The sequence below is a fragment of the Trachypithecus francoisi genome, unplaced genomic scaffold (genome assembly GCF_009764315.1).
Source record: "Trachypithecus francoisi isolate TF-2019V2 unplaced genomic scaffold, Tfra_2.0 Lachesis_group9, whole genome shotgun sequence".
NCBI classification, from domain to species: Eukaryota; Metazoa; Chordata; class Mammalia; order Primates; family Cercopithecidae; genus Trachypithecus; species Trachypithecus francoisi.
This window is the reverse complement of record NW_022681474.1, coordinates 71,344,578-71,360,784: the sequence shown is the minus strand read 5'-3', so window position 1 is coordinate 71,360,784 and position 16,207 is coordinate 71,344,578. Positions and strand designations below refer to the sequence as shown.

The 16,207-nt window shown below is 50.2% G+C and overlaps 2 protein-coding genes across 3 annotated transcripts; one reads left to right on the top strand and one right to left on the bottom strand.

Moving 5' to 3' along the window:
- The first annotated feature begins 1,498 nt into the window (after nt 1-1,498).
- ADO (2-aminoethanethiol dioxygenase) lies at nt 1,499-5,424 on the top strand. The gene has a single exon (XM_033208668.1). The coding sequence runs from the start codon at nt 2,014-2,016 to the stop codon at nt 2,824-2,826; it is 813 nt and encodes a 270-aa protein (XP_033064559.1). The 5' UTR covers nt 1,499-2,013; the 3' UTR covers nt 2,827-5,424.
- Nucleotides 5,425-8,924: 3,500 nt separating this feature from the next.
- On the bottom strand, nt 8,925-15,937 carry EGR2 (early growth response 2). Of its 2 annotated transcripts, none has more exons than XM_033208982.1 (3): nt 15,631-15,937; nt 12,789-12,897; nt 8,925-11,405 (listed from the first exon to the last, which is right to left on the bottom strand). In XM_033208982.1, the coding sequence occupies exons 1-3, from the start codon at nt 15,727-15,729 to the stop codon at nt 10,144-10,146; spliced, it is 1,470 nt and encodes a 489-aa protein (XP_033064873.1). In that variant the 5' UTR covers nt 15,730-15,937; the 3' UTR covers nt 8,925-10,143. The 2 variants fall into 2 exon arrangements, with proteins under 2 accessions (XP_033064873.1, XP_033064874.1); XM_033208983.1 differs by lacking the exon at nt 15,631-15,937 and adding an exon at nt 12,998-13,309.
- Between the last annotated feature and the right edge of the window lie 270 nt (nt 15,938-16,207).

Here is a 16,207-nt window from a genome sequence, read left to right as displayed (position 1 = left end):
CTCCGCCTCAAAAATAATAATGATAATAATAATAAAAATCGCACGAGGGAGCATCTTAAATATAAATCATAGGGGCAACCCGCCCCGGGTCCCCTTCCACGCTGAGGAAGCTTTATTCTTTTGCTCTTCACAATAAACCTTGCTATGGCTCCAAAAAAAAAAAAAATAGGCTTCACTCCAGTTCTTCTGACTCTAAATCTCTGAGGTGTGACCCCCAAGATCTTTATTTTTTAAGCTCCCCAGGGAGTTCTGATGAGTAGCGTTCAGAACTATTGTTCCCTTAACACCGGCATTCTACAAATGAAAAAATTGAGGACCTAAAAAGGTGGGATTTGCCTAACGACACACAGCTTGTAAGTGGCACATTAGGCTGTTATAACAATATCCTGACTCTCGTTTGGTCCTTTCACACCAATTCAAGCTGCTGTTTTTGGTAAGACTGTACTTATTTCCGCTTTGCTGCTTATGCCTTGCAGAGTACTTAGTATTCACTATCCTACAACTTATTCCCTCATCTGCAATCTGGGAATAATAATAGTGCCTGCCTCTTAAGAGATGCTGCAAGGATTAAATAGTGTAACATTCGTTATATAATTCACTTAACACAGTGTCTGGCATATTGTGAGTACTCATTAGCCAGGTTATGTAATTCACTAAAAAAGTATGCCTATTTTAACTGGAGAGGATTTACTGAATCACTCCAATTACAAAATGTACAAGAAACCCATGGTCAGCTTTGGAGTCCAAAAATACTTTAAACTCAGGGTTAAGTTTACAGTCATAGTATCTAATGTCTTGCTTTTCTAGTCATTTACTTATGTCAAAAGTTAGTTCACGCCACAGAGCAGGATGCCTCTGTGTAGTGAAATAACTTCACAATTACTGATTGAACTGACAGTTGCACACCACTGTTTCTCCTAGGCTGCCTCAGAACCATCTAGTAACTCCATCTCTGGGTGACGACAGGAAATCCGCATTTATAAAAGCCCCCTCCCCCTTCTCAGGCAAACTAAGATTTGATAACCACTAGTATTCAGAATCCACGACCACTGTAAATGGCCTCTCAAGACTCTCCAGCAAAAAGCTATCGTGCTCTGTAACCAGAAGAGCTGCGTCATCAGGTCCTGATGCAAACAACAACTGGGCCCAGCTGGGCCGAGTAACCTTGGTGATCACAGAGGACGGCCTGGACCCCCTCCCCTCCTAGGAAACACAAAATTACAAAAGCGCCCTCCTACAATTCCCGTGGGAGACAGTGCTACCTAGGCGGCTATGAGGAGCTAAGGCTGACTCAACAGCCTCCTTCCCAGGGGCAAGGCCAAAGGAAGGCGACCCCGCATGGCTAACCAGGCCCCAGCGGCGCCAGAATGTTAACTACCCTCCTCGCCCTGTTACTTATGAAGGCCTAGAGCCTCCACTACTCCGCAGGCCAGCTGACGGAAGTGCGTCACTCCACCCTGCGGGGGATGCCGGGAGTTGTAGTCAAGTGACTACTACTCTTGCACCTCGAGTCATCTTTTTTAAAACAAGAAAAACACCTCTGCATCCTGAAAAAGATCGCTTTATTCCCAACACGTGTAATAGTTCCTCCATTTTCCAATCAACTAAGTGAACTCTCTCAGCGCTCAAGCGGAAGGCCGGACTACAAGTCCCGGCATGCTCTGCAGGTCTCCGGGGGCCCGGCCACCGTCGTAGGTGCGGGCCGCATGAATGGAGCACCGGGCGTAAGGCAAAGCCTGGCACCGTCCGCGCGGCCGGTATCTGCTCCCGGAGCGTGAGTGCGGGGTGTGGGGCGTGCGCGTGCACGCTCAGAGGGGGCGCAAGGCGAGCGCGCCGGGCAGTTGCGGGCGCGTGGCTGCTGAGGTTGGCTGCGGTGCCGCGCGCCCGACGGGCCGGTGGTTGCGGGACCTCCCGCCTCGACCCGGGCTGCGGGCAGCCGTGGCGGCCGCCGGGGACCGCAAGGGGCGGAGGAAAGGAGGAGGCCGGTCCCGGTACGCGGAGGAGCAGCCGACCATGCCCCGAGACAACATGGCCTCCCTGATCCAACGGATCGCCCGCCAGGCTTGCCTCACCTTCCGGGACAGCGGGGGCGGTCGCGGCGCTTCCGATCGCGGCGCGGCTTCTGGCCCGGAGGCGCCGATGCCGCCGGCCTTCCCCGAGAACCTGAGCAAGCTGAAGAGCCTTCTGACCCAGCTCCGCGCCGAGGACTTGAACATCGCCCCGCGCAAGGCCACACTACAGCCACTGCCGCCCAACCTGCCGCCAGTCACCTACATGCACATCCACGAGACGAACGGCTTCAGCATGGGCGTGTTCCTGCTTAAGAGCGGCACGTCCATCCCGCTGCACGACCACCCGGGCATGCATGGCATGCTCAAGGTGCTATACGGCACCGTGCGCATCAGCTGTATGGACAAGCTGGACGCGGGCGGCGGGCAACGGCCGCGGGCCTTGCCGCCCGAGCAGCAGTTTGAGCCGCCGCTGCAGCCCCGGGAGCGAGAAGCAGTGCGGCCGGGCGTGCTGCGTTCGCGGGCCGAGTATACAGAGGCCAGCGGCCCCTGCATCCTGACACCGCACCGGGACAACCTGCACCAGATCGACGCCGTGGAAGGGCCTGCCGCCTTCCTGGACATCCTGGCCCCGCCCTACGACCCGGACGACGGCCGGGACTGCCACTATTACCGGGTGCTGGAGCCGGTCAGGCCCAAGGAGGCCTCCAGCTCGGCCTGTGACCTGCCCCGAGAGGTGTGGCTCCTGGAGACCCCACAGGCCGATGACTTCTGGTGCGAGGGAGAACCCTATCCAGGTCCCAAGGTCTTCCCTTGAAGCCACCGGCGCCCAGGAGCAGTGGGCCGAAGACGTGCCCTACCCTACCACAAGGGCTGTGTCTCTCTCTGCCCCCGAGCCTGGGCATTGGATCTACTGGAATGAGCAGCAGCCGCTTCCTCGGCAGCCTTGGGAAGCATGGGCGACTGGACAGCAGCCGCCGGGCACGGTTATGGGGGCGGAGTGGGCGGGGAGGCTAGATTGTTTCCTGGTACCGTCACTGCCACTGGGGCTTTGATTTGGAGGAATGGGGTAGGGGACTATCTGAAGCGCTTCCATCCTAAAGCCATAATGAAAGTATCTTCCTCTCTTTCCCATTCTATACAAAATACTAAGTGGTTTTCTTCCTCCCCCTCCCCACCCCTTAGGTAAATAGGGTTTATTTTCCACTCATGCCCTTATGCCCTTTTTTTCTTACAGTTTTAACTTATTGACTGTGCATGACCCAGTGGTTTGAATTGTTTTTAGTTCAAGTCATTGGTAAAAACTAGGTTTAAAGAGATGAGCTACTGTTTAAAGTGAGCTGGCCTGCCTAATTAATTCCTTGTGATTTTTTCAGTTTGGGGATCACTCTCACAACATAACTATGCATGTAGAGGACAAGATTTATTTTCTTTCCTCCCTGTGCCCAGTAGCCACATCTGGTTTACTCAGGCAGCATCTACTAAGAAATTCAGCACCTGCATAATCTCTGTGACATGGTCACTTAGAGCTTATCTTCCCTATGAATCTCCAGATCTGTGAGTTGAGCAGATTTCATGTTGCAGATTCACTTTAATGCAAAGACTGTATTATCCTCACATAACTTTTTTTCTTGTCTTACTGTACGTTAAAAGGTGATAGAGTAATTCTGTATTTTCTAACGGGAAGATTCAAAGGAGCTGAATGTGTTATGCTTCCAAACAACTGAATGTAAAACACTCCTAGCCAGCTGTTGCATTCCCTATCTTTATTTACTTCCAATATTTTACTGTAAATGTAGGGAGAAATATTATGTTGATAGCTGTTTCACATTCTCTCAGGAACTCTAATGTTCCCGACTCGGGTATTTCCAGCTGTGTTGCTGGCAGTGTTGTCTCAACCCTCTCCCTAAAACGACTGAGCGCTGGGTTCATCTAATGTGGTTTTCTGTAGGAAGAGAGAGAAGGCACAGAATATCACAGCTAGAGAATTGAGAATTAACTAGACTGCTAGCCATTTTAGGGCACCAAAACTTGGGATTAAACACTTCCCACTTCCCACTCCCAACCCCTGAAATGAACAGTCTTGCTATCTGTGACTAGTTTTATTTTTGTGCTTTTAATAGTCTGAGCAGTCTTACCTTGTTTACAGATGTATTGACACCATTTGCTTCAGGCCATGGAGCACTGTTTCTCCCTTTTTACTATTTATAAGATTCCTTTTTTCACAAAACTTTTAATAAAAACAAATTGTAGAAATAAACACATTAAAATTTGCCCAGCTGTCGTCTAAGCCCTCTTGATTGACTTGCCCAAGTGGCAATGGAGTTCTAATATCTATAATAAAGGGAGATTTGCTATTATTGGTGGAATGTTGACCCGGTACGTAGAGAAAGAGTATGTGCCTTTGCCTCTTTATACACACAGAGACCCAGGGTGAGGGAGTATTTGTTCCCAGTTTTTAAGGTAGTATAAAAAAGCAAATACTTGGTGAGTGATTTAAAAATAAAACCAAAACAAAACACAAAAAGATATTCCACAGGACATGCCACTTTATTATAAAACCTGACACAGGCATAGTACCAAGTATTTCCTCCAGGGTTGTTAAAATTGTTTTATTGTAGCTCCACATTCTGATGTAGTTTAAAATGCCTTTGGGGGCAGTTCGAAGCAGTTCTTCATGCCACTTAGTTTGAAAATAAAATTCTAGATATGCAAATGATTTTCTTAGAAAACTTCACAAAATGTGTTTTTTTTTTTCCATAGCACGGTAATGAATGTGGTTATCAATCATATACTTTTTTGGATTATATTGTAGCAAAAAGTTGATTAGCTTACAAAGATTATTAATAGCAATGTATGTGTTATAATACAACCGAGAGTACATTAAACTAACCTACAAAAACTCATCCTGGCTGTAGGAGAGTAATAAAGGAAGAATTATGACTTCATTATGAAAAAAAAAAGTTTTCAAGTTTTCAGTTACAAGCAAATTGGAAGAAAATACCTAAGGTGCTTTCAAAAGAGTAACTGAAATTGTTGCAGGCCAAAACAGCAATATGATATCTCAGATTTAGTTCAATAAGAACAGTGAAACTTTTGGTTCACTAATAAATTCTGAGTAAATTACTGGTGAAGACAAAATGTAACTTGTTTTAGTGAGCCACTAAGGAAAGAATATGCTTATTACAAAGACAAAGTGTGGTGCAGAAAGTATGTTGCACCTGTGTGCATAAACTGTTCGTCATGACTGACTTGATATGTTGCTACTGTGTTTCTATATACTCCCTCCAATATAGATAATTTTTAATAACAACTGTGGGATAAAAGTTATCTTCCCCTAGGAAAGACTAATGAGCACAATGATACTAATCACTTTTGTGGTGAATAATAAATGCAATAATTGCCTCATGGGTGAGAAATTGTCTGTCTAAATGCTTCTGAAGCTTTTAAAGTATCTGGTTCTGTCCCTGGCCAATCATATCAATGCCGAGTGTTGTGTACCTACTTAGCCATTTTATGAGAATTGATTTTTACTAAGCCTGATTTGAATGGGTTGCATTTACACCAACTGCTATTTATTAATGAAAGTGATAGCCTGCTTTTTAAATACTATGTTTTGTCAACAGGAGAGGGTTTTCTGAGCTTTTAACACTAGTAACCCTGAACTTCTCCCCAAATCCACACCTTTTATTCCCCCTTTTCATTGTCTCCTTGTAGGTGCCTCAGTCCTGGCATCTCGGGAGGACTCTGCCATTACTCATCTGTTACTGATTCTGAATCTTGTGCTTTAGCTCTCCAGCCCAGTGAAGAAGCAATATATCTTTAATTCAGGGCTTGCCTATTGCTTTCCACCTCTAACCTGAGAGCAGTGCTACTTCTGTAATTGCAGGTCTAAATAACTTAAACGTATATACAGAAGCCAGTCACTGATCACTTCCATTGCAATGAGGCATCTGCTGTCAAAGAAGGAAACCATTTGTCAAGTCCCTTATAGATGTTGAATCTTCAAACCCAAATCTGAGGATGTTTGCATTTCTGGATTAAAATCAGTATACCTGTAATGCCAGCACTTTGGGAGGCTGAGGCAGGCAGATCACCTGAGGTCAGGAGTTCGAGACCAGCCTGGCCAATGTGGCAAAACCCCATCTCTACTAAAAGTGCAAAAATTAGGCACGGTAGTGGGCACCTGTAATCCCAGCTACCTAGAAGGCTGAGGCAGGAGAATCGCTTGAACCTGGGAGGCGGAGGTTGTGATTAGCCAAGATCGTGCCACTGCACTCCAGCCTGGGCGACAAGAGCGAGACTGCATGTCAAAAAAAGAAAGAAAAACAAAATCAGTGTACTTATGGAAAATGAAGACATGTTTCAAATTGTTTAGAGATAATTCTTACTTGATTATTGCGAGACGGGGAAAAGCTTGCCTGCTCTGATGTCTACAGTTTGATTACCATTAAAGGTTCACAGTGTATACTGTAAGATTATGTACTAAAAGCTAGTGGCCTTCTGCAGATTTTAAAGCCCAAGTAATATACACTTAAAAATAGTTTATTTCCTTGAGAGTGAGCTTTGAAACAGCATGAGGGAAAACACGTCTGAAGCTAATGTCTAATTGGACTATTTTGCTATAACAGAAAAAAGCTTACTTTGTATTTAACCTAAGGAAAATAAGATAGTACTATACAAGAAAACAAAAATACTTTCATTCTGGAAGAAAAGAGTTTTAGGACTTACTTTCTTTTTTGTTTTCCTGTAGAATTTGTTTAGTTTTAGCTTCTGCTGGCAGCATTTTTGGGACTTTTTAATTCTGACCGCTCTTCCCCCCACTCCCCATACACACACACACACACACACACACACACAAAAGTGGTATTAAATGGTTAAAATGTCACTGCAGCCATTTTTAACATACATGAAACAATTTGCCTTAATCTTATTAGCAGCTGGGATAATCAAATTAAATAGCCTGGTTTGTGAACACTTGTAAGCCTTATGTAGGTATAATCAACCCATTTTTAATATGAATTGAACTATCTCAAAAGCACTATGAATCTTTAAGATATTATTCTCCAGAAGTGTATGTACAAGATTAGAAGAAGACATTTTTTCTGTGCTTTATTTCTTGAGCAATGTAAAAAATGAGACATGTGCAAGAAGCACCCTGAACATTTTAAGTAGAGAGCAAAATCGGATTAAAGATACTGACCTTACATGTTTAAATCTACTAGTAAAAGCCACAAGGTTGGCTCTGAGAAAACGCTGAGGTGTGGTGTTCCTTATGGTATGTGTGTTAATGCTACCTCACCAAGCCCACGTCAGGGTGAAAGCGATTATGTAACCAATTTTGCTGTCATCAAAATATCTTCTATTTTATTTTTGAGATGACTTTTGAGTCTACTGCTTTGTAAGTAATTGTTTAGATTATCTTGATTGAAAATCCTCTAAAATTAGAATTTGGCAAGACAAATATATCTTACAAAATTTGGGTATACTGTATTTTAATATAATGAAATCTTGGTAGGAAGAAAGTATTCTTTTAAATCATGTAATTATCAAAATGTAGCATTGTCTGATACTTACCAAAGTTGGACAAGCAAGGATGATACTATGCCAACAAGCTGGGAAATAGGAACTAATGGGAAAACACCAGTCACTAGAAAAATCTGAAACAAGTTGAGAAACCTCTTGTTTCATAGTAGAATAGGGGGATTCTACATCCTTGAAATAGGGATGGAGAAGAGATACAGAAGAAAGGCATTCATTCCCTCCACAAATCGGATCTCAAATTCTAGTGCTGGTAAGGGCAAAAGGTGGTTTCCAGAGTGGCTGTAACCCTCTGCTGTTCTGAAATACAGGTTGAGCCTGAGGGAGTCTTAACAGTCCTGAAGGGCAAATAGACAAAGGGATTTTCAGATGTCAGCTAAACAGTGGACGCTGCTGCAACATGTTACATTTGTGTAAGGATCCAGAGGTGGGTGAACGTAAATGATATTTAGGCCCAGATTTTACAGTAAAGATAATAACTTCACAAAGGCATCATCTGTTTACTTGTGGCTAAATTAACTATTTTTTGGTGAATTTATATTTTAAAACCACGACAAAAGACTTGCAGTAAAACGAACCCTACAGTATATTCTTTGCAAACCCTTATCCAGTACCATGGAGGACCATATCGGCCTATTTAGTTTAGATCATCTTTGAGATTTTCTTGAGGCATCTATATCTAATGAGCTGAGTATTTTGAAGGTCACTTCTGGACCCACCAAACCTTTGGCAGATCAATGATCCTTTCAGATAGGGCTAATCAGTTGGGAAGTGAAGGCTGGAGAGAAATGAGTCCTGGGGTAATTCCTTTGGCAACCCATTCATGCTGTCATCAGCAGCGTCTGGGAGCATTTTCGATCTGAAGAGATGATAGCGCTTTTCAAAAAGTTTTCTGTGGTCATCAGACTAATCCTGGAAGCTGAAAGTCATTTCCAGCTTGACCACGCCACCACACTTTCCACAAAGCCACATCTCGTCTGAGTTCCAGACCCTGGTCAGGGTTCTGAAAGCGGTTGCAAATGTGTAGTCTCCGAGTGGGCACTTGTTTGTAAGTATTTATTTTCCGGAGCCCACTCAGGAGCGGAGAGAAGCTATAGGCTGTTAGAGACAACGGAACAATGAGTCAAAACAACGCCTCCCCACTTTTACACTAATGCATGGGGGAAATCCCCAGAACACTAGTGTTTGATTATGAATGGAGCCTGCTTTGGGGTAGGTATCCACAGGCTAGCAAAGAAGACCTGGAGACCATGGTTTGGTCAAAGCATTTTCACTGGTGCTTAGTGCCGTTTTTAAAAAATACTGCCACAGCAACTGAATGACTGTTTAATTCCCACCCAGTAAGTATTTCAGAAATGATTTCTGCAACAAAAATATTGTTGAAAAGTATTTATTTACACTATAGTCACAAACCATCCATTATCTGAACTTCAGTTAGTGGTTTTGCATTAGAATAGATTTATTTTTTCACAACTATTAAGAGCTAATGACCAAACAAATCAGCTCCAGTAACATTATGTACATTCTTATCTGAAATTTGACTACAAAGGTAACACTTTTAAGTCACAAAACAAAGCATACAAAAATATACTTTCTAAAAAAAATTCCAAATATTAATAGGCAGAAATATACAGCCATACTAAACCCAGGGAGTGATTTTTTCTTTCCATAATAAGGCAACCCATTTACATGCAGACCCTGTAACATTGTCTACATCACACAAGGCACCAAGGACACTTCCAACACAATTGCATGCATCCTAGTTTCAGAGAATATATGTACATCCCCCTTAAATAAGTTAACCTCTGACTCATTTCAAGAGATCATAAATGCTTTACATTTTTTCCCAAAGATTCAGAATTGTAGAGAACAGTGTACATCAAAAATACACAAAATCTGAGTGGATATACACTGAAAAAATAGTCTACATTTCTCAACTCGAAAAGGAGCAGATATTGCTATGTCCCTCCCATCACATTGCACTTCTGTTCTCTGAGTTTATAATACATATTGCTTCAAGGGTTGGGACAACTAGATATGCTCTGATTCGCCATTCTAGGGCCACAGAGTGCGGCATAAAGGCCCTACTTCACTCACTGTACAACATGCCCTAAATCAGTCCCAAGCCATAAAGTGCACATCAGTTTTGCTTGTCTTTTTGCTGTTCCCACTTGAAGGGATCAGCATCTCCCAACCTATTGTAGAAAATGTCTTAGATCACCTCTGACATCCAGGGTCAAAAACCTGTGATGGGTCAAAATAAGGGGAAGTGGGGGAGCAAAACCTAGTCAAACAACCCTTTAAAGCAGGGTCAGACCTAAGCCCTCTTGGCCAGAGGTCCCCCACCACCCCCTTCTGAGCCTCCCCTTTGCCTTGGGTTGATAGTCAACTCACCTAAGAGAGACTAGAATGGGCTAAATTCTAGGAAGGAACTGCTTCTAGGTGGAAAGGGGGCAGTGCTAGCTCCACCAAAGCCCTTTGCCCAACAAAGGGAGGGAGAGACAGGGAAGGGTGGTAGTGTTTGTTGTGCAGCTCCAGTGGACAAAGGGCCTCCGGGACCTTTGGGAACTGGTGTGTCAGCCTGAGTCTCATCTCAAGGTGTCCGGGTCCGAGAGGAGCAAGGGGCGAGCGGCCCTCCACCAAGAGTGCTGCTGTTGCTGCTGCACAGGGTACCCCCAGGCTGCACGCCCCCAGAGCAGGAGGCTGTAGAGGGGGCTGGCACTGATGCAGAGGGGGCACTGCTTTTCCGCTCTTTCTGTCTCAGGTGGATCTTGGTGTGGCGCTTCCTCTCATCACTCCGGGCAAATTTTCGGCCACAGTAGTCACAGGCGAAGGGCTTCTCACCGGTGTGGGTGCGGATATGGGTGGTGAGGTGGTCACTGCGGCTGAAGTTGCGCATGCAGATCCGACACTGGAAGGGCTTATGCCCAGTGTGGATTCGGATGTGCCGTGTCAGCTCGTCGGAGCGGGAGAACCGCCGGTCGCAGCCTTCTGCTGGGCACGGGTAGGGCCTCTCGTGCACTGGCGTCTTGCTAGGTCTGTTGGGGTACTTGCGAGGCCTCAGAATGGGCCGCAGTGGCAGGTGGTGTGGGTTATAGGCGGCGGCGGCCGCGGCAGCTGCTGCTGCTGAGCTGCTACCAGGCAGCCGGGGTCCCTCGCTGCCTCCACTGGCCCCTGGTCCGGTCACCCCAGTACTGGGGCCCCCCAGGGTAAAGTTACGGATGGTAGAGAGTGGAGTGAGTGGAGGGGGCACCCGCAGGGTGTCCAGGGGGCAGGGAAAGGGCTTACGGTCTGGGCCAGCTGTACCATGTAGGTCTCTCTGGCACTGAGATGGAAAGAATCCAGGATAGTCTGGGATCATTGGGAAGAGACCTGGGTCCGTGGCTGGCTTGGGGGACGGATAGGAAGGAGGTGGTGGGTAGGCCAGAGAGGAAGAAGTGGAGGTGGTGGCTGCTGACAGGAACGCAGAAGGGTCCTGGTAGAGGTCTCCTGCACAGCCAGAATAAGGAGGAGGAGGCGGTGGTGGAGAGTACAGGTGGTCCAGGTCAGGCTGGGTCTGGGACATGGTGCACACACCCAGGGGTCCTGTGGCCAGTGGGTTGGGGGAGGCAGAGGTGACGCTGGATGAGGCTGTGGTCGAAGCTGGGGAAGTGACCCCTTGCAAGATGCCTGCACTCACAATATTGATGATGCCTTCTGGGTAGCAGCTGGCACCAGGGTACTGAGGGTCAATGGAGAACTTGCCCATGTAAGTGAAGGTCTGGTTTCTAGGTGCAGAGACGGGAGCAAAGCTGCTGGGATATGGGAGATCCAACGACCTCTTCTCTCCAGTCATGTCAATGTTGATCATGCCATCTGGGGAGGGAAAAGGCAGAATGGAGGTGGAACAATGAAAATACAGCCAGGATTCCCTTCTCATCCCGGCTCACATAGGTCCATTCCCAAGGCCCAGAGTCTCAGCACTGTAGAGCTGGGGCAAAGTCCAAAAGGTGGGGAAATTGAGACCCACAGACAGTAAGAGGAGGCCAGCCCAACTGTGGCAACCCATTGACAGTATGGAACTCAAGAACTACCTCCAAAAAAGCAGAATGAGCTTTTCCCAACTCCCCTCCACCCCCAGCCATCTGTAGCTCTAGTCCCCAATAAAAAACACCCAATAATAGCAACGACAATATTTTTAAAAGCCCCATCTGCCCGGAGCTTCTCTCCCTCTTTTTTGCCTGGGGGTTCCACGGCTGAGGCACCAGGACAAACACCACCCAAGAATCGACCTAGTGCCGTGATGCTGCCAAACCGAGAGGAGAGCTCGAGAAGCGGGTGGGTGACTTCCCGGCTGCTCCCCATCCCCAGCGCCTTGTGCCTTTCTCTCCCTCCCTCTCCCGCTGCGCTTCAGCTGAGGGCTGCTGGAGGGAGTGGGGGCTGTAGAGGAAGGAGTCCGTAGGTTTCCCTGCCCTCCCAATCTTCTCCGCCTTTCCCGACAGCCGCGCGTCGCCGCCTCAGCTCAAGGCCAGTGGCCGGGCTTCGAGGAAGGTGCGGGGGCCGCGAGAGACGACTTTCCACGGCATCGCCAAGGAAACTGGCGTCGCCGGTGCCCTCGCGGACCTCCCTCGGCAGTCTGGGGGCTGCTTCCCGCCGTTGCTCGCCCTCCTCCACCACCCACTCCCTGCCTCCGCCGGCCGGAGCCCCCGCCTTGCTAACCCCCTCAACTTCGCGGGCGGTGCGCAGGTGGGGGAGCGCCTCCAGGCCGCAAGAAGGGAGCGCTCCGAGATTTTCCCGGGGTCGGCTCTGCCCAGGAGGGAGCTACCGACGATTTCCCCTGACGCTTCTCCGCCGCTCGGCTCTCCAGGCGCGCAGCTCTCCCCGGGAGCCCCGAAGTTTACCGTCACTTTGCCCCTGCCCCGGGAGAGGGGAGGTCGAAGTGCTACCGGCCAGAGGGCCTGCGCAAGCCTCGAAGCCTGAAGGGACGCCTCTTCCACCCCCATCCCTGCGCTTGCCCGGGGCTGGGCGCGCCGGGGCGCACGCACGCCGGTTTGCTGGCGACCTGGCGCATCTCCCCGCGCGCCCTGGTCCCTGCTGCCGCAGGTTCCTCCTACACCCACTTCCAGTCTTCAAAGCCAGTGCAATCAGCACCGTCCACCTGGAGCCCCAATCCTCTCCTGCGATTCCCGCACACCCACTGCACCCCACCCACCACCTCCGGGCCGCGCAGGTCCCGGCCTGCGAAGACACGCGGCTTACCTCCAGCCACTCCGTTCATCTGGTCAAAGGGGCCTCCCAGTTCGGCATTGGGAAAGATGGTCACCGACGTGGCGGCGAGGTCCTCCACTGGGTAGATGTTGTCAGACAGCTGGTGCACAAAACCACTGAGAGTTACTGGGATTTTGTCTACGGCCTTGGCGGTCATCATTTGCTCCTCGCACAACCTGGAGACCCAACTCCCTCGCTACCTGGAGTGTCAGAAAAGCCGTTTTGGAGAGGGGTTGGACTGAGCCTGGTATGGTATCTCCTTTTGCCCTCCACACTTAAAAACAACCACCACACACACCAAAAAAAAAAAAAAAAAAAAAAAAAAAAAAAATCAACAGAAATAAAAGTAGCAAACAAGTTGCTGTTTTTTAAGAAATAAGAAAAATAGCTATTTGCCACTGACTCTCTCCTGTCTGTGTTCCGGCTGCTGGGAAGCCAGGAGTAGCTGGTGTAGTGTTATTATAACAGTCAGTGTGTCCCCTCGCCGAGCTATTAATCAATTGCTCCTTGCTCAGTTAGACGGAAAGTGTTGCTCTAAGTATTTATGGGCAGGTCTTCAATACCCGTGACGTCGCTGCCCATATATGGACTGAGGAACAGGGCTGGGCCAGGCAGCTTTTGCCGTCACATGGCTGATTTGCATACACGGGCTCGACCGCGCGGACTCCGCCGGGCTCGCGACTCCCAGCTCGCAGCCGGCGGGGATCCGCGGGGGTCCCGGGCACGCGGCCCTAGCTGCAGCCTGGGTCCGGGGCACAGGGATCGCGGGAGAGAGGGCGCGCCATGGACCCAGCTGCAGCCACAGCGGGAGAGCGAGCGGCTCCGGGCTGCGGCTCAGCCTCCCGGGGCGGGGAGGAATTCCGGTTCTCTGGGACTTTCCAAAAAAGGCGAAGATCCGGTGCCGGCGGCTCCGCCTCCCTAGCCCTTGTTTGGGAGCCATTCCGGAAAATTAAACTTCGGAAAGAAACCGAGCTGAGCCGAGACACTACAGTCAAACCCCTACTCACTTTCTTGGCAGCTCAAAACCGCAAGCAAAAGGAGGCAGCGAAGAAAAAAAAAAGCTACATGCATTCACGGAAGCTGACTGCTTTTTTCTGAATTACTTGGTGGAAAGAAGTGGCTGGTGATAAGAGTGAATGCGTATTGCTTTTTTGGAAAGTCTGTTCTATTTATACAGGAGCGAAAACGGAACAGGTTTGGGTTGTTTGTTTGTTTAAGTATTTTGGGCACCTTGGGACTAGGAGGGTAAACCCTAGGAGGAGCAGAATTACTGTGGGGAGCTTCGAGAGAAATCCTCAGCCGGAGACACCCTCCTTCCTCTGCCCGCGCGCTCCCCGCCCCCCTTCAGCTGCTGCGCGGAGCGGGCGCCCTTCCCGGCGCGTCTGGGCGGTCGGCTGCGTGGGGGCGTCCAGATGGAAGCTTGGACACTCACCCTGCCCCTCCACACACACATACACACACACACTCGCTCCACTTCCGCTACACACTCCCGCCCCCGCTGCCCTCTTCACACACCCGCTCACACACCTTACACTACACACCTCCCTGTTGACTGCGCCCGCGCGCCCGCGTTGCCAGCAGTGTCCCGGCGGCAGGGCGGGCTTCGGGCTCGCGGGACAGGAGGCTCTGTGAAGACACTGTCTTAGCCTTCACTACCTGTCCCGGCAGCCACAGATTCCTCCTGACCCCCATAGCCCACTATACAGGGCCGCGCCCTGCCCGCACCCGAGCCAGAATACACGTACTAGAATAAATATTTTCTCTCCCTCCCCAAAAAACACCTTGGTGAGCCCAGCGCGGTCCTCAGTGACGGCCGAAAGCATCTCTAATCACTTTCAAGACGCCATCCCCATCCCCCAACCCACTCGTTTTACTTTGCGAGACCCCGGTAAACCCTTCTGTTTAGTTCCCAAAGCAATTTTTAAAAACTTTTCCAAAGTCCAAATAGCAGCAGGTTCTGGCATGCTGGGCGCAAAGCTTCCACCAGTGAGCCCCAGCCCGCATAGGTAACCGGGCCTGGCCGGGGCCCCACAGGAGGCTGGTCCCGGGTGCCCAAGTCCAGCGCACCGCCGCCTGCATGGCTCATTCATGGTCGTTTGTGCAGGTTGCGAACTGCCCCAGAGCCCTTTCCCGCTCCAAAGCCGTGGAGGCCAGGGATAATGCGCAGGGTCAGCCTCGCGGGCCGGTCCTGTTCCTTTTTCAACCCCGGCACCGAGCGGCCCTAGCCTAGTGTGGGCCGGGGCAGGCGGGAGCCACTGCGCCACGCCGTGGAGGGAGCGCGGCGCTGCAGGCGGCTCTCCAGCCGCTCACCTGCCTCGACCGCTGCAGCCGTGCGCCTGCTCTAGCCAGGCCCAGCGCACCGCGGTCAGGGCCCTGGGGCGGCCGGAAGCGGTCTCTCCCTCTGCTCTTCCACCCAAGCGCTGCTTCTCCCTCTCCCTCCAAAAAAGCCGGTCTCCGGCGGCCGGCCATCCCTGATGTAAGTCACCCAGAGCACATTTGGGAAAGTTTCTCGCTCGCGCTGTGCGCTTTTTTCCAATTGGAGATGAAAAGGACGTGGAAAGAAATCGCAGCAAGGTTAGCACCCTAGTAGATACCCCACACCCAGCAAAAATGTGCAAAGTCCTATTTCGAAAGAAAGAAAGAGAGAGAGAGAGGAAGGAAGGAAGGAAGGAAGGAAGGAAGGAAGGAAGGAGATGAGAGGAGAAGAGGAGAGAAGAGGAGAGGAGAGGAGAGGAGAGGAGAGGAGAGGAGAGAAGAGAAGAGAAGAGAAGAGAAGAGAAGAGAAGAGAAGAGAAGAGAAGAGAAGAGAAAGAAAAGATAGCTGCGTTCTTACCACGTGTGCCAGCCCGCTCCGCCTGCGCTCCGGCGGGTCCCGCGGCCCCCGCGCTGACCATGGGGAAGACGACGCCTCGGAGGGGAGCCCGACTCTCATCTCCGGCCCTGAGTCCGAAAGAAGGGGGGAAAGCTGAATTATGCAAATGCGGATCCCTGCGATGGGGCTCGAGTTACGGCCCCCGCCGGCCCCTGAGGTGAGGCACCCACCGGCGGCAAGCGCGGGCGCGGCGACTGCTCGCGCTTCGCTCCTCTCTGCGCACGTGGGCGGACTGGCAGGCGGGCAAGTTGCCCGGGCCGCCCCGCGACTGGCGCAGCCGGCAAACCCGCCGGCGGTCGCTGCGCGCCGCCCCGAGGGGGAGCTCCTGGACGCCCGAGTGCCCGGCCAGCAGGGCGCGGAGGGCAGGACCCGGGCCGGGGGGAGGGGGCAGGGGTGCCTGAGCGAGGGAAAACCGCGAGGTCTTCGGCTGCCACCCTTCCGGGAGGAGTAGGCCAATGGAAGGCGGGTGGAGGAAGGAGCCCCATCAAGGAGTCTTAAAAGCACATTAGAGTAAATGAGAGTGACTGACCCTCTGAAA